The sequence below is a fragment of the Triticum aestivum genome, chromosome 5B, assembly GCF_018294505.1.
Source record: "Triticum aestivum cultivar Chinese Spring chromosome 5B, IWGSC CS RefSeq v2.1, whole genome shotgun sequence".
Taxonomy (NCBI): domain Eukaryota; kingdom Viridiplantae; phylum Streptophyta; class Magnoliopsida; order Poales; family Poaceae; genus Triticum; species Triticum aestivum.
In genome coordinates, this window is record NC_057807.1 from 287,065,739 (window position 1) to 287,090,928 (window position 25,190).

At 46.2% G+C, this 25,190-nt stretch overlaps 2 protein-coding genes across 2 annotated transcripts; one reads left to right on the forward strand and one right to left on the reverse strand.

The window, feature by feature from the left end:
- The first annotated feature begins 2,342 nt into the window (after nt 1-2,342).
- On the forward strand, nt 2,343-4,452 carry LOC123116002 (40S ribosomal protein S10, mitochondrial). Its single transcript, XM_044537026.1, has 3 exons — nt 2,343-2,630; nt 3,647-4,076; nt 4,207-4,452. Exons 1-2 carry the CDS (start codon nt 2,400-2,402, stop codon nt 4,067-4,069), a joined length of 654 nt encoding a protein of 217 aa, XP_044392961.1. The 5' UTR covers nt 2,343-2,399; the 3' UTR covers nt 4,070-4,076; nt 4,207-4,452.
- An 11,360-nt stretch (nt 4,453-15,812) lies between these two features.
- LOC123111433 (60S ribosomal protein L15-2) lies at nt 15,813-17,831 on the reverse strand. The gene is made up of 4 exons (XM_044532234.1): nt 17,699-17,831; nt 17,429-17,595; nt 16,393-16,590; nt 15,813-16,295 (listed from the first exon to the last, which is right to left on the reverse strand). The coding sequence occupies exons 1-4, from the start codon at nt 17,700-17,702 to the stop codon at nt 16,050-16,052; spliced, it is 615 nt and encodes a 204-aa protein (XP_044388169.1). The 5' UTR covers nt 17,703-17,831; the 3' UTR covers nt 15,813-16,049.
- Between the last annotated feature and the right edge of the window lie 7,359 nt (nt 17,832-25,190).

A 25,190-nucleotide genomic window follows, 5' to 3' on the forward strand; every position in this document is an offset into this window, starting at 1 on the left:
GGGGGGAAGATCTGTGCTTCCACGAGAAGCACATATTTGCTTCTCGGTGAGGCACATATTTACTTCCACGAGAAGCACACATGTGCTTCCGAAAGAGAGGGGGGGGGGGATAGAAAAAAAACTTGCTTCAGGCTTCGGTTTTTTCTCTCCGTTTGCCCTTTTTTGGGGGGGGGGGGGGGGGGGGGGGGGTTCCTATTGCTTTCCCTCGAGTTTTTTTATTTTCTACTTTTTCTGAAGAAATGTTCGTTGAAACCTATTACTTGGGATTTAGTTTCGAAAATCTCGACTCGAGAAATTCCACAATGAAAATGTTTCGGGATTCAAGAGATAGAACATTTTAAATAGATAAATCCAAAAAATATAAGAAAAACTCTACGACAAGTGACACACTTGTGTGCCATTTGTCAGCGTCCGAGAAAGTGGAAGTGACTTTGCAAAAGGTAACCATTAATTAACTAGTGATTTCCTTTTCTGTAGAAAATTAACTTTTTTTAGCAGTGAAAAAATTAACTAGTGATTTCCAAACTTCATCACCAGAAGCAGGGCAGAAAAGGCCTAACAAAGATAATTACATTGTTTCAAAGAAAAAGTCATGTCAAAATGAAAACGTTGAAGATCCTTGCATACCAAACATGTTGTCCTTCATATACAAATTATCCAGAAAAATAAACTGCTTGTCAAAGCATGTGCATCTTGCACTTACATAGCCCCACTTGTGCCCCTAAACAGCATCATCACTTTTGGATTTAGGCACAAGGTGAACATCCTTGCCTAAATATGCAGTGCTCTCTCTGAATTTTGGTGTCGTTAGCCCAAGTGCCTGGCGACCAGACGTCACATCCTAGTGAACAGTAGGGCTTAGTTATTCCACGAGAAGCACATATTTGCTTATCATGGAGGCACATATTTACTTCCACGTGAAGCCCAAGTGCCTGGCGAGCAGACGCCACCGGTGGTCTCACCCACCTCGCCGCAGCTGCCTCCGGCGCGAACACCTTCCCCAATCCGGCCTCCACCTCCATGTTGGCGCCTCAGTTTTGCCCCACCCCGACCGGTCGCCATCGCGCTTGAGCCGCCAGCGAAGAAGCAGTCACACAGCAGCAGCGGCCGGTTTTACATCTCCATTTGCATCATTTATTGGACTTGCACTTTTACATCACCAGCATGCATCATCTGTCGAAGTTGTCTCTTTTTTAAAGATGTAAAATACACTTTTTAATTATGTAAATTTTACATTTTCTAGTATTGCATCTCCAAATTTGCATTATGTGGAAGATGCTCTAACGGTGGAGCATCCTCGAGAGATCGTGCCCTGGCGTGAGATGTGTTGTGCTCCCTCCGTCGGACCCTATTGGAGTTCCTTGCGGTCTGTCTCCGTCACGACCACGTCGTTGTCCCGGACCCATCCTCACCGTCCACCACCCAACTCTCTCCAGTGATTCCCTTCATCCCCGTCCGGTCCACCACCACCCCTCTCGATGCCCACCTCCACGCACACCGCCGGAGTCCACCAATCATGGCCCATGTCTCATGTCGATTCAGCAAGGCATGTACAATGCATAGCCTCAAGGTGATGCCTCGCATGCCATGTAGGATCGGATATGACGTAAAGTAGGTTCGGATAGGGAAGCGGGATCCTCTCCAGGAGGCGGGTGCTTGAAGAGAAAAAGTATGGTCCGGTGACAAAAGCTAAAAAGGTTGAAGTGAAAAGTAGAGATGCATGTGTACTAGAGTCTTTATTTTCTAATTTCTTAATGAGGTCCACTAGTGGTAGCTTGCATTGAGGAGAAAAAATAAATGTAGGTGCCTCAAATTACTTTTTGTCATGAGGCATATGTATCCATATGCCACCATTGTACGTGCCCTTAGATGGAAACAAGCGCACCTCTCTGGCTCCACACCCGGTGCACCTTTGGACCTTGCTGCTAGCACCACCTAGTGCAGGTGCAGCCTATCTCTCCCGCAGCTCTCCGCTCCCGTGTTCTCTCCCCATCTATTCCTCACCCACCTCTCAAAAAAAACTATTCCTCACCCGTGCTCTCTCTTCCAGGAGCTCTGTGTCCCCCGCCATCATGCCCGGCGCCGCACCTCCCTTCTCCCTTTCGTTGAACAGATCCGGCGACCGGCGCGGCACTCTGTGACAAAGCCCTCTCCATCTGAAATATCAATAAGCCCTCTCGTTTTTTTTAGACAAATAAGCCCTCTCGTGTTAGGCCTTTTTCTGCTCTCCTTTTCTTTGAGCAGGCCTTTTCTGCTCTTGTGACAAAGGCCTAGCACGAGCAAGCCAATAAGCCCACGAGTAAGAAGCCCAATACATGCAGCAAACCCAAGCCCGAATAGGCCGATCTCTCTCCATCAAAGAAAGTGGCAGTAGGGTTCGAGAGAGCTGCTCTCTGACGATGGCGATGCTCCGGTACGCCGCCAGCCTGGCGCTCCGCCGGTCGGCATCTCCACCTGACACCGTGGTCTCGCGCTTCTTGGGCAGCGCTGGATGCGGCAACCCCGCCGCCGGCCTGCCGCTCCTCCGGCGGCCGTCACCTCCGCCTGGTGTTGCTGCTGCTGCGACGGCGGCGGCCTCTCGCTTCTTCAGCAACGGCAGCCGGCCTGGATCCAGCAACACCAACTCGACGGTACGCGCTTTTTTCTCGAATTGAGTCTTTCATTCCGCATCAAGATACTACTCAGCCATTAGCCAGCTCGAATCAGATGCTTGACGGAAGAACTGAACTGCAGTACGTAGATTGGATTCATCGCCATTCGGATTTCCATATGAGTCGGGCTAGCTTACCAGGGAAACCAGTTCAGAACCTAGGCTAGGCTCCCTCCTCATTAGAATTGCCCTAATTCTCAGGGAGCTTTGATTTGCTAGAGTTCTGATCGCGACCTACATTGTTCTCTTTTGTTTATTTGGGGCAGAACAATGGCAGTCAATCTAAATGAATTTATTCCTTTGTCTGCTAATGTCAATTTTGATCTAGAAGAAATGGCTCTACTCTGCTTGATTTAGCCTCTGTCAATATTTCCTCTCCTATGGAATTAATACCCTATTGATTTCTTTTATATCCTTTTGAGTCTCTCTGTTTAATTCATTAATCATTTCCAGCCTCCTTGAACGGTCTTTTGTTTGGTTATAAGATTAGCAGTGACAACTACTTTATTTGTGCAAATAATTGAAACAACACAGCTCCTGCAGGTTTGTAGACATTTAGAGCAATAACAGAACAAGGCCGCCCAAAGCCCCAAACTAAAACAGTAGGCGTTTGCAAACTGAAATTAATACGATCAATTAGGGTAATATGATGGAGATGTTCTATACTATGTGATAAGACCTATAGTGCAATCTTCATGCAATCCACTAATTATCTCTGTCCGGAATTTCTCATTTTTGTTACTCCTACATTGATTGTATTTAAACTTTCTCCGCAACAAAATGTTGTATGTTAAAGCGAGTTCTGAAAGATAGGTAGAGCAATACTAGAAATGTGTGTGCAAAATTTTCCAGATTTTTTCGTGACTTTTGTTAGTTCACTGCAAGTCCATTCATATATCTTGTCGAAGGAGATGATATTAGAAGAAGGCTACAGATCTAGACGTTTGCTACTCCATTTGTTGTAATTTATAATGCCAAGTTTGTTAATTGTTGTAGCTTGGCAAGCCTATTGAGGACACCAAGGAAGATGTGTACCCAAGGACCCGCAAGTCACCTGCCAAGATACGCATAATTCTGAAATCTTTCAATAACCAGAAGAACAATCTGAAGGAGCTTGCGCCGTACATGCATAAGGTCGGGTTGCCTGAATCGCGGTCCTTATACACCGTGCTGCGATCACCTCATATTGATAAGAAATCCAGGGAGCAATTCTCAACGCATGTGAAGAAAGTGTTTGTGGAGAAAACAGCGGAGACGCATGAACTGGCCAAGAAGTTCTACTGGTTGAAACGGCTTCGTATATTGGGGGCTCAGTACGAAGTCGTCATTAATTTCAAGACACGCTTGGGTAAGAAGATTGGCTGCAGCAAAGGTGGTGGCCTGCTTCGACATCCAAAACAGGGTTCAGGCATAGAATAAAAAGGAGGTAATAACAATATAACAAAATGTTTCTTGTGGGCAACTGAATTATCCCCTGATTCAAAAGTAAACCATACTAGGTTGGTCGCTGATGGATTAATTTGTTTTTGCTTCCTGGCTGCTTTCTTGTCTTGTAGGTACTAGAGCTGCTTTCAGGCCACACACAAGCTATCCATCCAACTTGTGTGGATCTTAATTTCTGGCCTTGGTCTGATCTAGCATATAAGTAGTACTATATATTCTATGTAATGTCATATGGAACTAAGGATGCATGTGACCTATCTGAGAATGTTCTTGTTTGGTAATCATCCATGTATTTCGAAAGATGGTGATAATAATATGTGGAGAAGAGGATCGACGATGCCTGTCTTCTTTTTTTGCGAGAGACGAGTGTCTAGCTACATGCTACTACTTCTTTTTCAGCTACTACTCCCTCCGTTCTAAAATAGATGACTCAACTTTGTACTAGCTTGGAACGGAGGGAGTACTTACTAGTGCCATCTATCTGCCGGAGCCTGAATATATGAGAGCCAGCATGAGTGCTTGATGTGTAAGTAACCGATGTGTAAGTAACCGAATCTGATTATGTTGTGTGTGTGACAATCGATTCACTAACCACTGAGATTATGGTGTGATGCTTCATTATAACCGATATAAAACTATCTATATAGAGTACGTGCAGATGAGCAATATTAGATGCTCCTCAGCTGGTGATTATGCTTATATCTGATTAGGGACCGATTAACATGTGTACCGAGAGCTGTAGAGCTAGCAGGGAGTCAGGGACGCGCACTCGTACCCACAAAAAAAAAAAGAGTACATGGACAATGTCCCGGCAAAACAAAACAAAGCAAAGTTTCTGGACAGTGGGACTCGCTTTTTTTTCTTGATCAACAGGCATTCGTGCGTGCAGCCTTCCTTCCTGCTCCGTGTGAACAGAAGGCGTTTGCCGGTTGCTGCAGAACACTAACCGATCGAGGGGAGATCCGATCGTCAATGGCGACGCCGATGCTGCGATCTGCCGTTGCTGGCCTCGCGCTCCGGCGATCGGCAGGCCTGAGGCTTCCGGCTCGCCCTGCGTCGGCCGCATCCTTCAGCAGCAACACCGCCGCCAGCCGGGTACGTCCCAAAATATTAGCTGCATGCATGTATCACCTCGCATTCGCATTGGCTTTATCAAGGAGGAGGAGGTAGCGAGATTAAGATGTAGGCGTGCCCTGATTACCTTATTTTTTTTACTTACAACAATTACGCAAAAGACACGCTTGCGACACACACCTCACGAAGTTTAATGCGAACAAAGATATCGTGTGTAATTACTGGTAGCACGAATCTTATGCGCGGTTTTTCTTTGCGGAGCCTAATCTTCTGCACCTTCATCGGCGGCACCGAATTTAATCTATTAATGCCTGCGTGTACATTCAGTTCGAGAAGCGTCATGTCGACGAGAAGAAAGACGAGTCAGATGCAGCACGACGGCGACGCAATCAAGAAAGGTTAGCAAAGCTCATCGATGAACCTCCTATGGCTAATCTCATTAATCAAGTACTGTACTAAAATAACTTGCCGCATCTTGATTGATTAATTTAATTCACTTGCTCGCGCGCGCCTTTCTCAGACATGGCATCTCTCGAGGCCACGCTCGTGATTCTGGTGATTCTTCTTGGATGATGATGATGATGTTGGACGACCACAAGCCTCCTCGAGGACCTTCCACCGGACCAGACTCTGCTACGGACTCCTCCTCCACCTCCCGTGCGTCTGCGGGGGCGGAGTCGGACGTGTCCTCGCCGTCGTCGGGGGGCTTCTGGAGCGGGGAAAGCTCCTGGTCGTGGGGCTCAGGGGGAGGGGACTCGGGCTTCGGAGGAGGGGGCTGCTCGGGAGACTAGCCAGCTGATGGGTACCGTGTCCCATGATTCTCAGTGTTAGATCTTAAACGAGAGAGACGAGAGACAAATGATTGAATCGAACCCTTTATTGATGGTTACAGAATCCTTATATACAATGGGAACGGACGCGTTCGTAAGACGCGACTGTTCGGGCACGGGCGCGACGGGACGGGGATTATTCCCTTAATTAACAATGTGTTAATTAATCTTAACATTCCCCCTAATCACCGCTTGACCGCATAAGGATCCATCATCTTCGATTAAATCTCCTCCAAAAACCCTGTGGGAAAAATATGAGGAGTAGTGTATGATATGCTGGTAAAATTCCTTCAAACCCTGTGGGAAAATAAGGAGAAATTGATCCAGCATATAATAATTATTGCCTCTGTTAACTCAATATGAAGTATATCCATAGAATTTAGAGGGCAAAGAATATGTCGTATATACTTTCCTAAAAACCCCGGTGGGGAAAACAAAAGTATGACATATAATCTTGCGTTGATATTACCTCATTAAAAACCTTTATGAGAACCTATATAGTAAACTCATGAAGGAAAAAAGAGTATAATATGATGCATTGAACAGGAACAATTTAGGAAGATACTCCCCCTGATTCTTGCAAATTTCAAAGCCGTCACACACCAATTCCAAAAACATATATCTGGAATGTAGAAGTTGGTAGAGACTTCGTGAACAAATCAGTCACATGATTTGACTTGCAAGATATGCAATATAGCGATATTGCTTATTATGTAACATGTTTGCATCCGGGCAACACAAGAAATATTATCCTTGAGATAATGGTTGGTGGATGTAGCCATGAGGTCTGTTCGAAGACTCTTCATGAGAGGGCTACCACACCTAGTAGGAACACTAAGCTTGTCTACGATCTGACATAGTGGGGATCTGATCGATGTATCCAATGATATCGGTGTTCACATTTCTGTGAAACTGAAAAACCAGGACAAGATGTTTGATGCCTTGAAGATATCGAAAGATATTCTGGAGTACCAACCAATTGTGTTTGGTGGATCCAATGGCATTAAGGAACGTTGAGTCCCAATATTTCATTTTCATCATCTCTTGGTCTAAATAGATCTTTCTCTATGTCTAGAGAATGAACTACCATGAGAGTTATGGATGGATAAGATTTGTCCACAATGAATTTCTCCAATATATTTTGGATATAGACAACATAGTGTACCAAAATGTATGAGTGAAGGTGTTCAAGTTGTAGTAACGAGCGGTATATTGGTTTTACCCAAATCCTTCATTTAAACTCCGTCGTTTAGATGATTACATGTATCGTCATTGCAGGAGTAATCACTGTGCATGACAGACAAACATGGATAACCATCCTTGTAGGAGTAATCCTTGTGGAAAGGAACTCACTAAGTCGGTTGTACCAAGTGTACCGACAACAATAAGTCATATGGTGACTTACTGATTTTTACACAATGTATGTTGCATTTTGTATTTAGATTCAGAATTGAGATTCCATTGGAAATCAATCCTACATGTCTGAATCTAGTGAGCCATATGGATATGTGATGACTACATCTATCAACTGCAGAAATAGATGATTTTGTACTGCCAATGATATAAGTTATTGGAATGAGATTCCACCTCTGGAGAATAGTTAGGTATCTGCGTAAACCCTTGTGCTACAATACTTGCTCTTTGTTTCACCACCTCGTTGTTCTCAATTCTGTCTCCAGAAGAAAACTGGTGTAGGTATTGCTTATGAATACCTTCCCATTATTGAGCAAGATCATTTCTAGCTAGATTATACCCTTTGCTTGAGTTCAGTCCGAGTATTGTTCACACTTTGCCATGGCCATGGTCTTTGGATCTGAATTATTTGAAAGGTTTTTGCAATCTAGTTGAGAAATGTATGTCGACAATTGTAGACTTCCGGTTATATGATTCTCCAGAATCTATATATCAATATAGAGTTGATGGAAATATCGTTACCCATGGTGACTGCTCGCGATTTCCCAATGCGATTGAGTCGGGTATTCCGATGTCCCGGTCATTGTGTGCACTATGACCTGGGTTGGTGGAGGTTTCCCATCCACTGGGTGTATACTACTCATTAGGTGTCTGCCAACGTGAAGTTGACTTGCATTTACTGATTCACAGGCCTTGATATCCTTGCTTGCGAGAAGCTGAATCCTGATGTACTTTTGCCATACATCTCCCCCTGTTGCTTTGAACGGGGAGTGGAGTGGATTTTGTTGGTACCTCCACTCTTTCAGGCATACTTTGCAGGATTGTAGGATTGTGTGACACCTTTATAGTCAGTAAATGAATATGGCAGGTTATTTGCAATATGTTGCAAATCTTCTGAACACATGGTTCAGCTCTTTGATTACGTGGATATGAGGCAGAAATGTGTTGAACATTCCACTAATTTCCTGGCATTCTTTATGGTACTTGAATTCTCCCCCTAATGCCTGGAAATATTCCTCATTGAATCAACATACTGGCCTTGAATAACTCCCCATGTGAGGGGCTTGAGGTATTGACGGTAATACAGTTATTCCTCACATAGATCCCAACTATATGTTGAGGGGCCAATGATGTATGTCGGGTGGTGATATCGGTGTGTAACCGAATTACCGCAGATAGGAAATACTTGGTAGATTTCCACGTATCAAAGATAGAGGGGAATAAAATTATGCAGTTTGGTCATGAGCGTGTAAAACTCATGACTCCAACGTAAAGTTGGTAAGTTGCAATTTCAAAGTAAAGATCATGCAATGAGCTCAATTCTTTGGATGGGATTCTATCAAACCATTTTAAGTCTAGACATTAGGACAAATTGCTAAACTTCAATCCGAGGGCCGTAGAAAAAGGCACTCAAGGAGAATTCTACAAATGCTATCCATTCGATTTGCTTGAAATCGATGTCAGGATAATGAGTCAATGTTTTCGTGTAAATAAAGCACACTTGAGACCATCATGTAGATGTGTCTTTGGAAAAACCATGGATACCTGAATAGTCTAGTCAATGGTTGGGAAAAACCACTTACCTCGACTTGATGCATTCAAGGAGTCTGAGTGGTTCAGCGTAAACTTTAAGGTGTGCATTCCTTAAAATTAGCTTCCCTGTGTCATATGTAGTGCACACAAAATCCAAATATTGTTAGAATTTAGCATCATAGTAATCATAAAACAATGGAATTGCTGATAGTTTCAGTTTCAACCCAATGTCTCGATGACCAAGGCGAGTATGCCAAGTTTGTCATGTACAAGACACTCTGGAAAACTATCTCGTAACAACATGTGCTACGGGTTGTGTCATATGTGTAGTACAATCCAGATGATACACATAGAATGTGCTTGCCATATCCGTTGCATATGGTAAAGAGAAGTTATTCCTCTTTGTTGTCATCATAAGTTTCGCTATGGAAGCTATTTTGACGGATACCTCCATAGTTTAGTAGGGTATGAGTGAAACCTGAGAAGCATAAAGCATCCCGACGTTACTCGAGTACCCACAGGGATAGTAAATATGACTCGAGTTGAGCCAACAAATACCTCATCGCGTCTAGCGATTTTAAAATATCTCCTTTCTCTCAATGAGAGTGGAAACATTGAACTTCCCTGAGTATAGAGTTTGTGGTGCATATGTCCACAAGGCACATATCATTTTTCATCGGATTGACTCCCGTAGAAATCTATATATAGACATGAAGATTCTCAATATGAAAATCACTGTCAGATATATAGACATACAAATGTATTTGTACCAAAGTGCTGATACAATATATTGTGATATACAATATATGACGATGACAACAATACTTATGTTGTTGTTACAACATCATAAATGTACATTAGTTATATTGACCACTCAGGAGATTGAAAAACTATTCATAGTCTCCAAACATGTCGGTTGAGGCATATTCAACCATCACATTCTTCATGCTCATAGGGTCCCGTCACAGCTAGTGATGTCGGATTGAAGGTTGAAGTAAGATTCAAACCTTTGCCCTTGAGGTTCATTGTATCCCAGGAATTGTTGATACAGAATAATCAGATGCCGAGATCTGAATCTAATGCCTTATAATATATAAGGCATCATTTTTCTGTTAGCGGTGTGATCCTGACCAGAGGCATTATCCCACGGGACACAAGAGCGGTCATGATGTCCATGGCCCAGATAGGGCAGTGGTGGCCATTGAGAGCGAATGCCTCAAATTTTATAGCCATATTTTACCGCTATGGGTAAACCAGAGATAATTAATTTACAATCAGTAAATTAAGGACCATCATGGTTGATGTTGTAATGAACTTAGCAAAATCAATGGGTATTTCAAGAAGTTATTTTGAAACCATTAGCGTGAACCTCAAATTGCTAAATATGACACCTTGAAGATAATCTCCAAAATGGAGTAGATCTCGCAACACTAGAGAGTATAATCTGATGAAATCAGTAGATACTCACTCGTAATGTCTTATGTCATGACTTAGTAAAATGTGTGGGAGAGCACTTTGTAAAGCAATTATAATGTCAAAATGACAAAATATAGGCTTTAACAGTAGTCATTGATAATCTGCGAAGGCATTGGATCTATATGACTACCTTGTGATCCCAATACATTAATTTGAAGAAATCACTTTGAATTTTGCATTTTTATTTGCAAGAAATTAAAAATCTCAATTGCAAATATACGTATTAATCTCGACATGTAGCAAACATGAAGATACATACATTCCGGAATACATCGTACTCAACAGAAATACACCACTATCATAATGAATAGTAATGATGTTGCAATCTTGATGTTCAAGTGAAAAACTTGAATTATATAGACCTCAAATTAAATGAGATGATGTTGTATCAAGTTGCAAGATAATTCAGCAAAGTGAATTAATATTTTGCGAGAGAAAATTAATCTCAATCGCAATGAAATTGTTTTGCGAGAAAAGAAAATTTTCAATCGCAAATCAGTACTGTTGTACCAGAAAACTTAATTTCAATCGCAAAACAATACCGTTGTACAGTAATACCTTGATGGGAAAACTGAAAAACAACGAAGAGATAAGCACCATCGGCTGCCTCCGTGTGGTTACGAATCAAAGATTCATTTTGGCTTTGTACACCACTACACCGCCGGTACGTAGAGTACGTTGGCGCCGGGTCGTTGCTCCGGCCGTGGTGAGCCGGTGGAAGCCGGGGAAGATGCTGCGGGCGATGCCGAAGGGGCCACGCTGCCGCTGCGGCCATGCAGGATGGAGCAGCCACTCCAAACGCCGGCCGTTGGCCGAGATGTGCTCGCGCCGTGCACTGGCCTGCCGGAGGCAGTATCGCTTTTGCGCCTCGAGTTGGAGACCGGGGAGCGTAGCCGGTGCGCACCGCGAGAATGAGCCCGCCGCGCCATGGCCGAGCGGAGAGAACCGCATCGGCCGCTGGCCGCTTGTGCCATCGGGCTGCGAGCCGCGCCGGAGGAGGGCTGCGTGCTGCGCGCTGCGCCGCGAACGGTTGGGAACGACGCGCTATGGTCGCTGGCCGTTGTCTCCACATCGGAGTCGTGGGCCGCCTCCTCCTTGGTTTGGTTTGGTTGTCTCCGGAAGCCGGCCGAGGCCGCGCCGTCTGAGCACTTCACCTCACGGCGAACGGGACGCCGCGGGGTCGAGGCCGCGTCAGAACCGAGGGCTGCAAGCGCACTGGGCACCGCCTCCGCGCCGGTGGAGGGCTGCGGCGTCGCGTGCCAGTTGATGGCCACCGCCGCCTAGCAGTGTGCATGCGAGAAACACGCGGCCAGCCACATGTGCCGGTGCCAACGACCTTGCCTGGGTCAATGGTCGCGCTGCACCGGAGGGCGTCGTGCACCACCGAGCCCACTGGAGTGCGCTGTGTCCAAATCCGCTGATGCGCGGTGATCGCCGGCCGAAGGTTTCCACCATCAGGGGCTGGAATCGATGCCATGCCCATACCTGCCAAAGTCGTCGCCGGTATTTATGCCATCTCCGTTGAAGAATTCTCCCGATTCTTGCATGGGGTAGCAATCGGTGTTTCAATGTCCTCATCTCCATGAATTCATTCGCGATCCGGAACGGACGATTCATATGTGCATAAGATGAACAGAAGACACATGATTAGATCTATGATAATAATCACAAAAGACAACCAAGTTGGTTTCTACAACTCAATTTCTTGCACGGATGCATTCTCGTCGCGGCCTGGTGCGCCGCTCTTGCCGTGAAGAAGGCAGTTACGGATGAGATCGCCGTGAGCGGCCGTCGCCACGGCTGGGTACCACCGACGCAAGAGCCGCTCGTGGGAGAGGCCTCGCCGGGGATAGCGACGGGAGCGCCGCCGATCTAAGCGGATGCGAGACGAGGGGTGCTAGCAATCGGTGTTTCAATGTCCTCATCTCCATGAATTCATTCGCGATCCGGAACGGACGATTCATATGTGCATAAGATGAACAGAAGACACATGATTAGATCTATGATAATAATCACAAAAGACAACCAAGTTGGTTTCTACAACTCAATTTCTTGCACGGATGCATTCTCGTCGCGGCCTGGTGCGCCGCTCTTGCCGTGAAGAAGGCAGTTACGGATGAGATCGCCGTGAGCGGCCGTCGCCACGGCTGGGTACCACCGACGCAAGAGCCGCTCGTGGGAGAGGCCTCGCCGGGGATAGCGACGGGAGCGCCGCCGATCTAAGCGGATGCGAGACGAGGGGTGCTACTGCTCGTGTGAAGCCGATTGGATCGCTCCGCCGGGAGCATGCTAATAACGGAGTAGATCTTAAACGAGAGAGACGAGAGACAAATGATTGAATCGAACCCTTTATTGATGGTTACAGAATCCTTATGTACAATGGGAACGGACGCCTTCGTAAGACGCGACTGTTCGGGCACGGGCGCGACGGGACGGGGATTATTCCCTTAATTAACAATGTGTTAATTAATCTTAACACTCAGCAAGTTTTACTCCGTTTATTAATTCCTAGGACTAGGAGCATTAACCATGTTCAACTTTTTTATCTAGTGATTTCTTCGCGCAACATTTTATGAGAGAACCGGATGATTCCCCTCCTCGTAGTACATTGCTTTGATGTATCTTGTGCTTAGATTTTAAACGGTCACTTAAGAAGGATCATTACGCGTGCACCGATTTTGATGGATCCAGCCAAAGATTGAACTTTTAATCCTTGTTTTTGTCTCTGGTCTGTCTGTTCCTTGTTTCGTACAAGCCTCCTGTAGAAAAATAAAGTTTCTTTAGGCTCTGCCATGGCATGTATTGCCCAATGCCCGATCCCAATGCTTTGTACTTTTGCTGATGAGATTAAGGCATCTCCAATGCCGATCCGCAAACCGGCCATTTCGACATATTTAAACTAGACCGGACCCTAAACCTAGCCTAATTGATCGCCGGGACCCGTTTTCCATGTCCAGCAGGCCATGAGCCTCGGGAACTGAAGCTCCTGCTAGCGGCAAAAGAGCGGCGGCCTTCCTGGAACCTGAGTGCCGACAACCTCCCATGCTCTACTCTTCCTCGATGCCGGCGGCGCCCTTGGACATGTCGGCTTCGCGGTCGTGGCGACGGGGCGCGGGCGTGATGAAGATGGCGACGTCGTCCTTGTCCTCGCTCTTGTCGTAGACTTCATCCGCCGTGGTCGTGGCGGCGGGGCGTGACGGACCCAGCGGCTAATCGGCCGACGATGTTGAGGCTGCCAAGCTTGGCTTCAGCGGGAGCGGAAGAGCGGTGGCCTTCTTGTGTCCCGAGCATCGTCGACCTCCCATGCTCTAGTCTTCCTCGCTAACGCCGGCACCTTGGACATGTCCGCTTCGTGGTCGTGGTGCCAGGCGCGAGCGTGGCGAAGCTGGCAACGCCATCCTCGTCCTCGCTCTTGCCATAGGCTTCATCCATCGTGGTCATGGCGGCGGGGCGCGAGCGTGGCAGAGCCAGCGGCTAATCAGCTCACGATGATGAGCCCACCAAACTTGGCTTCAGTGGGAGCGAAAGAGCGGTGGCCTTCCTAGGACCTGAGCGCCGGCGACCTCTCATGCTCTCCTCTTCCTCGCTGCCGGCGGCACCCTTGGACATGCCGGCTTCATAGTCGTGGCGGCTGGGCGCGGGCGTGGCGGAGCTGGCGATGTCATCTCGTCCTCTCTCTTGCCGTAGACTTCATCCCCTGCCTTATCGATCTCCTTGAAGGCGGTTTCTAACTCCGTCTGATGGAAGTGGTACTACCAGCAGTCGTGGCTAAAGTCGCGAGCGATGCAATAGGAGTCGACTAGCGCCTCCTGCTCGGCCACGTCCACATTCAGAGCGATCGTCGTGCAGGTGGCGAGTTGCTCGTCCGCGCATCGGTGCTCACCGAGGAGGCAAAAGTTGTACTCCTGGTCGGCCTGCGCTTGCTGAAACATGGCCTCCCGCTCGGCCAACACCATTTCGGTGTAGTGAGCACGGGCCTCGCCCATGGTGATGCCGGCATGGACCAACGAGGAGTGTGGCGCCAGCTCCTTGTTGGTCGCGCCCACCATTGGGACGTCTGCAGCGACGACCTCTGTCTGCCTATCGGCAGCAATGGCTGCGATCTCCGTCTTCTGCTCGGACGAGGGGTTGTCTGAAATGGCTTTAGAGCTCAAGGAGGCCATGGCAGGTGTGGTGCGGAGAGGACAAAGGAAGCTGGGGAAGATGGATGCGGTTATGGCTGGGGCTGAAGTTGGAGCTTAAATAGCTGGCGGATGGCAGGGCAAGCGGGAGGGCGGGGGTGGTTAATGGTGGGCGGCAGACAGGCGGGCGGGTGGTGCCGGAGTAGGTTTTTCAGCAACTGCGCATGTTTAACGTAAGAAGGCCAAACGACGAGTTATCGTTCACGTGCATCAGGAAGCAGTGGTGGATCCAGGACCCAAGTCGTGGGGGCCGGGGCGTGAAAAATTAGCATTGCCTTTAGTATCGCATCTTGAGAATTGTAGCAGCACTGTAGGGCACTGTAGCCGGCCCAATCCTGGGTCCGCCCCTGCCGGGAAGCAGCGCGGGACGGCATTCTTGGTCAGCGTGCCACTTCAATGCCGGAGCGTCAGTGTCTAAGCCGACATGAATGCGGCCTTGGTGCTCTAGAGCGGTGTTGTCCGCTTCAGGCAGGAACGCACGCGAACGAGGGAGGGGTTTGTGGGTGGGCCATGGTAGTCAAAAGCAGGCATTGCAGTGGTCCGGACACGCGTAAAGCCAAAAATCACCTACGATCCGAGTGAAATAGGAGAGCCTCACGGAAAGTGGGTTCGGGCGTTCGGCAGACGGAGGCTCGGCCAACACCATTTCGGAGTTTTCAGTTTCTTTGATAAAATGGGGAGGTACGTTATTTCTGCCAAAGAAACAATATTGAAATATCATCACAAAACGTCCTCCACATATACAGTAAGGTCCAAATTTATGATTAAAAACTTAGATCACTCAACTAAGCAAAACTGCAAGAGCGTGAAAAACTATCCTTACAAGACTAGCCGAAGTCATCTCACTAAGATTTTCCCTTCCTTAGGCCCTGTTCGTTTAATCCCCTCGCCACAGGGATTGGAGGGGATTGGAGAGGTTTGACAAGGATTTTGACTTGCAAGGGATTTAATCCCCTCCAATCCCTTTCAAACCACTCCAAACCCTGCCTAACCGAACAAGGCCTTAGGTGGACACGAGCATATCCACTGTCCAGTGGTTGAAAAGAAACCCGAAAGAATTAGCAGAATTTCAAAAAACAACTTTCATATTTGAGCCACAGAGAATTGCATACCAGCAAACTCTAAAAAAATTGCAGACCAACATTTAAGAGAAAACCAGTAGTAAGCAGTATCACCCAGATGAAAACAAGCAATGGAAGAATTTCCAATATGTAAAGAGATGAAAAACATCATAACATTATAAGGTAAACCACCAAACATATGACACCATAGCACACAGCATACGATTACTAATTCAATCCTTGTTCTGGTAACACAGGCAAATAGCAAATAGTTCAACAGATATTGCCTCGACATAAAGGTTCTAGCACGAGCTTCAAGGAGTTTCCGAACAAAGGTAGCAAAATCTGATGGTTCAAACGAATACTATCAAGGTGTGCATGGGGCAGCTTAACGGTAGCGGCGGAGGGAGACGGTCTGGTTGCGCTTCCAGGTGGCTCTCCTCGAGGGCCTGTTCTTGTGGTGGCGGTGGCCCTTGCCACGCAGACCACGGAATTTCTTTCCGGCTGACGTGAGTCCGCGAAGCTCACGGTGCTTGTGCACAGGCTTGCAGAGCCAGTTGATCCTTGGGTCGTTGCGGACAGCACTGTGAGCAACATCAACAAGGATGACCTCAAAGTACTTGTAGGTAGAGTCCTACAGAACAAGAAATGCACAAGCAGAAAATTAGTGAATATCAGACTTGAGAATTCACAGCCATTTCCACACATCATAGCAACTAACAAGTATATACCTCATTCACCCAGTAGGAGTTGAGCACACGAAGACCACCCAGCCTGCGCCCAGCTCTTTCTTCAGCAACAGACCTCTTGTTCCTCTGGAACTTGAGCTGGGTAATACCCTGGTGCTTGGGCTTACCATAGACAATACCCTTGGGCACTGGCCTCTTCCTGCCACCACGCCTGACACGGATACGGTAGACCACATACCCCTAGACACAAGGAACATACGATAAGCAAAGGGAAGCAATTATATCGTGGAGAAAGGAGTGCAGAATAAGATAGCTGCCCAAATCGAAGCAACAAAAATTACAAACAAAGACATGCATCAATTATTGGACCAAAAGCCATAAGCTATGCAGCAATGCTTAATGGACAATTAACATTTCACTAAAGCATCCAGCACAACCAATTGAACCCTCAAATCCTAAATCCAATCTATAAACCGAAGGAACTAACTGTGTATATGTCCAATGAACATGCTTCAGCGTGCAAGGCTTGCATAGAAACAAGCATTCAACAATGAAACAAGGCAAGCATTTAGACATAAATGATGCACTTAACTGTGTCCGCAGTACATAAGTTTCAGATTACAAACTGAATTGCATGGTCCAAATTACTACGTACTCAGAAACAACCGGGCAATGAACACAAGCGGTTAGAACTTGTAAAGTTGGTAGATAACACAAGAGACAACCAGATAATGCCTCGTCGTGTATTTTAAAAACATGTGTTCGTGGCATCATGACTGGAGTAAGTTCAGATCTGTTCCAAAAGACCAAGTGGCATCATGACTGGAGTAAGTTCAGATCTGTTCCAAAAGACCAAGTGCAGTTTATGCAGAAATATGGACTAGAACTTCCATCACCTAAAACAAAACCTAGCTTCGACGGGACAGAAAAGACACATTTCCCCCGCATAACGAACAACCAGAAATACAGACGAAGAAAACTAGTCGACCTAGGCCAGCTATCACAGACATACATGTACCCAGCCATGGCATCGCACAAGGAACACAAGGGAGGATCGGATCTAAGAGGGAAAGCGAACCTGCTTGGCCTTGAAGCCGAGACGGCGTGCCCTGTCGGGGCGGGTGGGCCTGGTGATGCGCACGATGGCCGGCTGCTGCCTGTACTCCCAGCAACGCACGCGCTGCACGAACCTCATCACGTCCGACTGCTTCCTCCTCCATAGCTCCGACACGAACTTGTACGCGCCTGCCACCACGAATCCATCAAAACGAGCGCGCAATAATACGTGCGAGAAGGCAAACGGGCGAGGTTGCGGGAGGAAGAGGAGCTGGTAGACGGAGGGGCTCACCCATGGCTGCGGCTGCGGCGGCACAGTGCGGAGGCGGCGGGGAGGGGGAGCGTGGAGCCTTAGGGTTTGGGGAGAGAGTGGTCTTTTAACTCCCGGGCAGACCTGGCAAATGGGCCGGCACAGCCTGGCCCCTATTAGACGTGCCTGGCATGGCCCACGGCAGCCCGTTTATAAACGGGCCGTGCCGTGACAACACGCGTGCAGCAGTTCCAGGTCCAGGCCCAGCACATTAGTTAGAGGTGTTGGGCCTGGCCCGTTTATCCCTTATGGAGCACACGGTTTTGGGCCATTTGGGCTGTTTCGGCCTATATAAAATTAATTCTGGAAAATTTTAAAGAAATGTGTCACGTTGTGCCGGCACGCGGGCCTGTCCTCGTGACCCTGACACAGCCTCAGCCGTGCCGCGTGCGAGGTACGACCCATTTAACAATGTGTCAGGCGGGGCCCATGATGTGTCGGGTATGCGAGCTAATGGGCCGATACGCCAGGTATAGCCCAGGTGGCCATGTCTGCTCCCGGGTGTCTCTAAACCCTCATGAATAGTAAATTAAAAAATAGAAAGCTAAATCTGAAATTTTGTGACATCAAATATGCTCAAACTTTGTAGGTGCTTGCAAGATTTGATGCCCAAAAAACATTTGAGGAGCTCTACACAAGAAAAAGATTTCACTGCTCAAAGTATCGAGCACTTTTGAGCATTGATTTTTGCTTCTCATGTGTAGAGCTTGTCGGATGATATTTTTAGACGAAAATTTGCAAGCACCTAAAACATTTGTGCATATGACTCCATGTCGGCAGGAATCACCTGAAGAAGCAGGAGGGACTAAACTTATCTGGTTTAAATTAGGGACTAAGATTTGTTGGTTTTGAAGTTAATGGACCATTTGTGTACTTTTGAAAAAGTTAAGGAAATGAAAATTATATTTTTCTCCCTTAATATATAGTATTGTATCATCTTTTTTCTTAAAGACAATTTAGCCATTATATAGCGAACATGGAAAACAAACATGGATGGCACTATCTTGCTCTGGTCTTACTGTCATTTGTTACTTCTAATAAACCACTTGAATCAGCGCCTCATTTCTCCTGATCCACAAGGGATAGATGCCACCGATAACTGGTTCTATAGGGGGGACATGTTGTGCTCACGTAATCATTGTCCCACTCACACCCTATTAAACGCGTTTCCTTGGAAATCAGTGAATTATCTGATTCAAGCTCTACTCTGCCATCAGCATTTGATTATTCAAATGAAGCATGTTGCCAGCTAATAGAACCATGCAAATGTGATGTACTGTCCTCTATAGCTGGTTTTATATCAAATGAACGAGCATATTGTGGCACCACCCGATCTGCACATGTTGTAGATCCCAGAATATTCGGTATTCTATTGATCTTATTAATCAAAATCTCGTAAGAAGTCATGACCGGGAGGGCAACCACTGCCTTCCGACAAAGAAAAGAATTCTCCGAGTCAATTACCTGGACAACCACAATTGGTTGTGCATCGCTCGATGCATAGGCCTGGGGTTATTCTAATCTTTGAAAGAAAAAAAATCCTTGTTTCCTTATTATGTTGGGTACTTCTTTCGTTTCAAAACATTTGAAGTTCAAAATTTGTCCAAAATCAAATCTCCTCAAGTTTAACAAGTTTATAGAAAGTTTTACTAATATCCACAGCATCAAGTATATATACTACAAATATACATTGTGACGAATCTAGTGAAACTAATTTGGTGTACTAGATTTTAATATATTTTTCTATAAACCTGATCGAACTTAAGGAAGTTTGACTTAGGACAAACCTAGAACTTTATATATTTTGAAACAAAGGGATTATGTTTTCGTTCATTTGTCAAGGGTTATGTAAGTGTATCTAGTGCCCCTCTGATGTTTTGGACGATCAATAATAAAAACAGTTAAGGGGCTAATGTGTTTGTGAGCGTACATGGGTGGAAATGTATCTAGTGCTCCTTTGATGTTTTGGACGATTAATAATAAAAACAGTTAAAGGACCGATGTGTTTGTGAGTATACACTGGTTAAAGTCCCTCTAGTTTAACCGAAGAAATACCCCTAAAAATTGTGTGAAAAAATTAAAGAATTCAGAATACCTGTTGAGGAATATGAGCCGTGGTGTAGACTTTTGTTTACTAGTCTCATTTGGCCACATGGCAAACCGTACTACTAAGGGGATACAAGTGAAAGCCAACATTGAAGTCTTCGTGCACATACTCAATTGAACCTAATTCTTCTTGAAAATCTCATTCCAGGCAAGCTATTTAGGTGTTTGGATTAGAGAGTGGTAATGTAAACGGTTAGAGAATTAGATCACACTGGTAACAGGAATGTAATGGATAAATCTCTGTTACGTTTGGTTGATGCCCGTAAAGTAACCAGAGTTATGGTGTCTTCTCAGGGGTCGTCGCGGCCGGTGGCTGCAAAGGGAGGAGAGCAAACAAGGGACGGGAAGGAGACTAGGCAAGGGAGGACTGGTGACAGAAGAAGGAGGACACAGGAGGGAGGGCGCAGACGTGCGGTCGGTGGCTGCAAAGGAAGGAGAGCACGCAAGGGACAAGAAGGAGAGTAGACAAGGGAGGATCGATGACAGAAGAAGGAGGACGCAGGAGGGAGGGAGCCTCACCTTGCAGCTAACAGTCCGACCAGCGACGAGGGCGAGCTAGGGCGGCATGAATGGGGTGTCGACTAGGAGAAGGCGCGCATCCGGTTACTAGTCAGTCATCAGAGATGGGAGAAGGTGGCTCGGAGGGGATCGGGGAAGCAGCAGCGCGGAACTTGAAGGAGGGTCGAGGTGGCGGCGATGCTGGTGATCATGGGAAGAAGAGCTGTGTGCGGTAACACAACCTTCACCGAGGGGTGGGTGTGGTACTGGTATCATCGAAAGCTGGCATGGGAAGTGTAACACCCCAAATTTAACCATAATTTTTATTAAGTAAAAATTTGGCTAGAAATAAATTTTAGAATTATACTGATTCATTTATTAATTTGAGAGCCTTCTCTGTTCTCTGCTTTCCAAAATACTTCCCTCCATTTAGGTTCTTCTTTTTAGTATTGTGGGCTGTGGTTGTTTTCTTAAATCTTTTCTTTTCTGTTTTAAGTAAAAATAGGAAATATTTTCATGATAAAATTTGCCAACAAATAGCATTTTCAATGCTTGAACTTGTCTATTGCAATAAAACTATCTCAATTTTTTTAAAATTCCCTCAAGCACCTCCCCTACCCTATGACACTACCCAATGCAATTTCTTCCACCAAAATTTTCTTTTACTACTTTAAATATTTCCAAAACTAACTAACACCACTTCTTAGCATCCTTTGAGTTTACAAAGGAACTCATTTCTCCCTAAACTTTGTGACCTCACCAAAATTTCCACAGCAAGACCTTAGCACCTAGATTCAATTCCTCCAAGATTATTCGGGTCCATAGTTCAAATAATTCAAATTTTATTTGAATGAAATTTGGACCATATTTGGAATATTGCTCAAAACCATATCTTCCCTACTCCAAAAAATTCTGAAATTTTTACACCAACTCAGAGTTGCATCACAGAGACCCCACAAAAAAATTCATACTTTTTTCAAAATGCCTAGCTAGCAATGGCATTTCGTCGAACACCTTCTGTGCATATTGTAGCACTGTCAAAAAAGTTCAGTAAAATTCAGAAACGGACAGTGGGAGAGGGAAGCGGCACCGTGCACTGCACTCCATCACCACTCCTCCTCATCCACACCTCCATCCATCTTTATTGGGTCTCCGGGGTCCCTCTGGTCGGCCGCTCACCGACGACAGCACAGTGGCTAGCCGGTGCACCTGCCACCGCCCTTGGCAGTGGCGGATGAATGGATCGGCTCGGTCGACCAACGCCTTCACTCCCCAATTGCTCCCCTGCCTACCTCCTCTCCACGCGTCGTCTCTTCTACGACGTTCACGCACCGTCCGAACCGCACCTTGCCTGCTTGGCAGTCGCCGGAGACGGACACCCCAACCACACCCGTACGCGAGCCGCGCCGTGGATAAGGTCACAAAGCTCAAACCTCATCGCGCTGGCACTTCGAGAGAGCTCCACCAAGCTCTCTAATCGAACACTGACCATGCCCGCCACCCAAACCAACCCCACCGACTGGAATTACTCCGCCGTGATCCACTCCGCTCCGACCACCCTCGCCTGCCTATATAAAGGCCGCCTCGGGTCTCGTTTCGAACTCACCCGCCTCCACCTATCCGCAATCACACTCTAGAGGGATCAAACGACCCCGGGGAGGTCTTCTTCACCAACTCCAGCCGCCCGATCCGCCTCTGCTTCTGAGAAGAAGCCGACATCGTCCGTCCACCCCCACCTCCCAAATTTCACCAGTAGCCTCCTAATCCACTCCCCCGTCTGTCCCGCATGTCAATTTGACGATTGGAGGTTCCTTCGACGAGATCCAACATCACCTGAAGCTGCCGCCCGCCGGAGTCACCGTCGCTACGGTGCTCGCCGGCGAGCAAATCCACCACCCACCGACGCGGAAGAACATCCTGAGGACGCCTGCACCATTGCCATCCCTTGCTATGCCGTGATCGCCTCCGGTGACCTCCCCTTTCTTCTCTGTTTCGGCGCGAAGCATGCCCAAGTTCAAACCTGACGGGTGGGACCCACTCGTCAGACTTCTCTTCTTTTCTATTTAGTTCGAACGCGTATTTTCAGAGAATACGCTTTTTCTATAGGTAAAGCGTATTTCCAACCGAACCGTTTTCTTTTTATGTTTTATTTAAAACATATTTGACCGTCACTTTGACTGCCTCTAGTTTTTAAACCGTAACTCCAAATGACCCGATTCTTTTTCTGACATCCCTCATTTTTCGTCTAGTTTATTTTAGTATTTATTTAAAAACATGAAATACTTTTTTGGTACTATTTTGGAATTATGTGGTAATTGCAATATTTTTGAAAATAAGAAAATGGAGGGAAGATAAAAATGTCAAAGTATTGGAGTGCACCCAATCTTTCTGCATGCTCAAGGCAAGCATCTTGAGCACATGATATGGTGAATGCATAGTTGTTTGTTTGCATGTAGAATTGAATTATGAATATGTTGAACTCATATGAAGTTTGCATAGTATTGGTCATACATGCATGACCCCCCTTGATGGTGTTTTATCCTCTTGATGTACAAGTGAGTAGGGTTATTTTCATGTACCATATGTGCCTGTGTTGGTCCAGGATAATTTGCAGGAAGAATCAGTCACGAGAAAAGTGACCGTGAGACTGAAACCTCGTTGTGACGAGAATGATTAGTGAGGGTATGTTGGGATATACCAGGTGGTGACCCTATTGGGTACTGCCAAGGAGTTATATTGTGCTAACCACTGCAGGAAAACTTAAACCTCCTGAGTTGACCATAGATCGAGTCTTGTTTCGGTAACCCCCATACTTGTTTCGTTCTACCTGTAGGATCGAAAAGAGGTGCCTGGAGGGGGGAGTGATTAGACACTCAACACACAAAGTTGGCAGTTTTTAAGTTTTTCAAGTTTGGGTGGAGAATAAGTTTAACCATTCACAATACAAATCAAGCAAGCATGCAAAGAGTATATGAGCATCGGAAAGTAAAGCATGGAACTTGCAAGTATGTAAAGGGAAGGGTTTAGAGTATGCAAACGCAATTGGAGACACGAATGTTTTTGTTATGGTTCCGACAGGTGGTGCTATCGTACATCCACGTTGATGGAGACTTCAACCCATGAAGGGTAACGGCTGCGAGTCCACGGAGGGCTCCGCCCATGAAGAGTCCACAAAGAAGCAACCTTGTCTATCCCACCATGGCCATCACCCACGAAGGACTTGCCTCACTAGGGTAGATCTTCACGAAGTAGGCAATCTCCTTGCCCTTACAAACTCCTTAGTTCACTCCACAATCTTGTCGGAGGCTCCCAAGTGACACCTAACCAATCTAGGAGACACCACTCTCCAAAAGGTAATAGATGGTGTGTTGATGATGAACTCCTTGCTCTTGTGCTTCAAATGATAGTCTCCCCAACACTCAACTCACTCTGATAAGATTGAATTTGGTGGAAAGATGATTTGAGTGGAAAGCAACTTGGGGAAGGCTAGAGATCAAGATTCATATGGTTGAATTGGAATATCTTGGTCTCAACACATGAGTAGGTGGCTCTCTCTCAGAAAATGGGTAATGGAAGTGTAGGCACGATCTGATGGCTTCCCTCATGAATGAGGAGAGGGTGGAGGGGTATATATAGCCTCCACACAAAATCTAACTGTTACACACATTATACCAAACTCGGTGGGACCGAATCAGAAAACTCGGTCGGACCGATTCAGTACATATGTGATCGTTAGGCAATTTCGGTGGGACCGACATGTCATCTCGGTGGGACCGATATCATTAGGGTTAGGGCATAACGTAATCTCGGTTGGACTGATTACTCAAACCCGGTTGGTCCGACTTTGGTAATAAGCTAATAGAGAGTTGGTCAGGCAAACTCGGTGGGACCGATTCGCTCGTCTCGGTGGGACCGAAGCGTTACGAAAAGGAAACAGAGAGTTTGCATTGCAGACTCGGAGGGGTCGATTGCTTATCTTGGTTAGACCGCACGTTATGAAGGGAAATAGAGAGTTTGCAACCCCATCTCGGTGAGATCGAGATCCCTATCGGTGAGCCCGAAAAGACTAGGGTTTCTGGCAGTGGCTATGTCAACTGAACTCGGTGGCGCCGGATGGATCAAATCGGTGGGGTCGAGTTTGACTTTTGGTTTGGGACATATGTGGATATGAAAAGGTGGTTGAGGGCTTTGGAGCATATCACTAAGCATTTTGAGCAAGCAAGCCATTAAGCAACACCTCATCCCCTTTTAATAGTATTGACTTTCCTATAGACTCAATGTGATCTTGGATCACTGAAAATGGAAAATGTAGAGTCCCGAGCTTTGAGCTTGAGCCAATCCTTTGTCCTTAGCATCTTGAAGGGGTTCCACTTCCTTTTGTCCATGCCACTCCACTGTTGGACTTATCTGAAATATACTAGATGAAAGTATTAGTCCAACAAGAGATATGTTGACATTAATTACCAAAATCACCCAAGGAGCACTTGTGCTTCAATCTCCCCCTTTTTGGTAATTGATGACAACATACATCAAAGCTTTAGATAAAGATATAGAGAAAAGCAAATAAAGCTTTGGAAAGACATGTAACATGCATAGGCTCCCCCTACATGTATGCAATCATGTAAATATAGAACATAGGATCATGTGAGTGCATAAGCATGACAGAGCAAGCAATGAGTTACATGTATCTTGGCTATATGCATCAGAGAAAATGGTGTGAACATGGGAAATGTACCTTCATGCTCATGAGTCCTTCTTGCAACCAATATGTACATCAGCAAGAGATCCTCATGTACATGAGTGTGATGCATATACTTACCTTGTGGTCTTGAACTGGCTTTGGAAGAGATGAACCTGAGTAAACAAGGTT

What these genes read in the sequence shown, in the direction of transcription:
- LOC123116002 (XM_044537026.1), top strand. Translation starts at nt 2,400, where the DNA reads ATGGCGATGCTCCGGTACGCCGCCAGCCTGGCGCTCCGCCGGTCGGCA. An exon ending in CCAGCAACACCAACTCGACG is followed by an intron (nt 2,631 to 3,646) that starts GTACGCGCTTTT and finishes TAATTGTTGTAG; the next exon opens with CTTGGCAAGCCTATTGAGGA.
- LOC123111433 (XM_044532234.1), bottom strand. An exon ending in TCGGCTTCAAGGCCAAGCAG is followed by an intron (nt 16,591 to 17,428) that starts GTTCGCTTTCCC and finishes CCTTGTGTCTAG; the next exon opens with GGGTATGTGGTCTACCGTAT. An exon ending in ACTCCTACTGGGTGAATGAG is followed by an intron (nt 16,296 to 16,392) that starts GTATATACTTGT and finishes CTTGTTCTGTAG; the next exon opens with GACTCTACCTACAAGTACTT.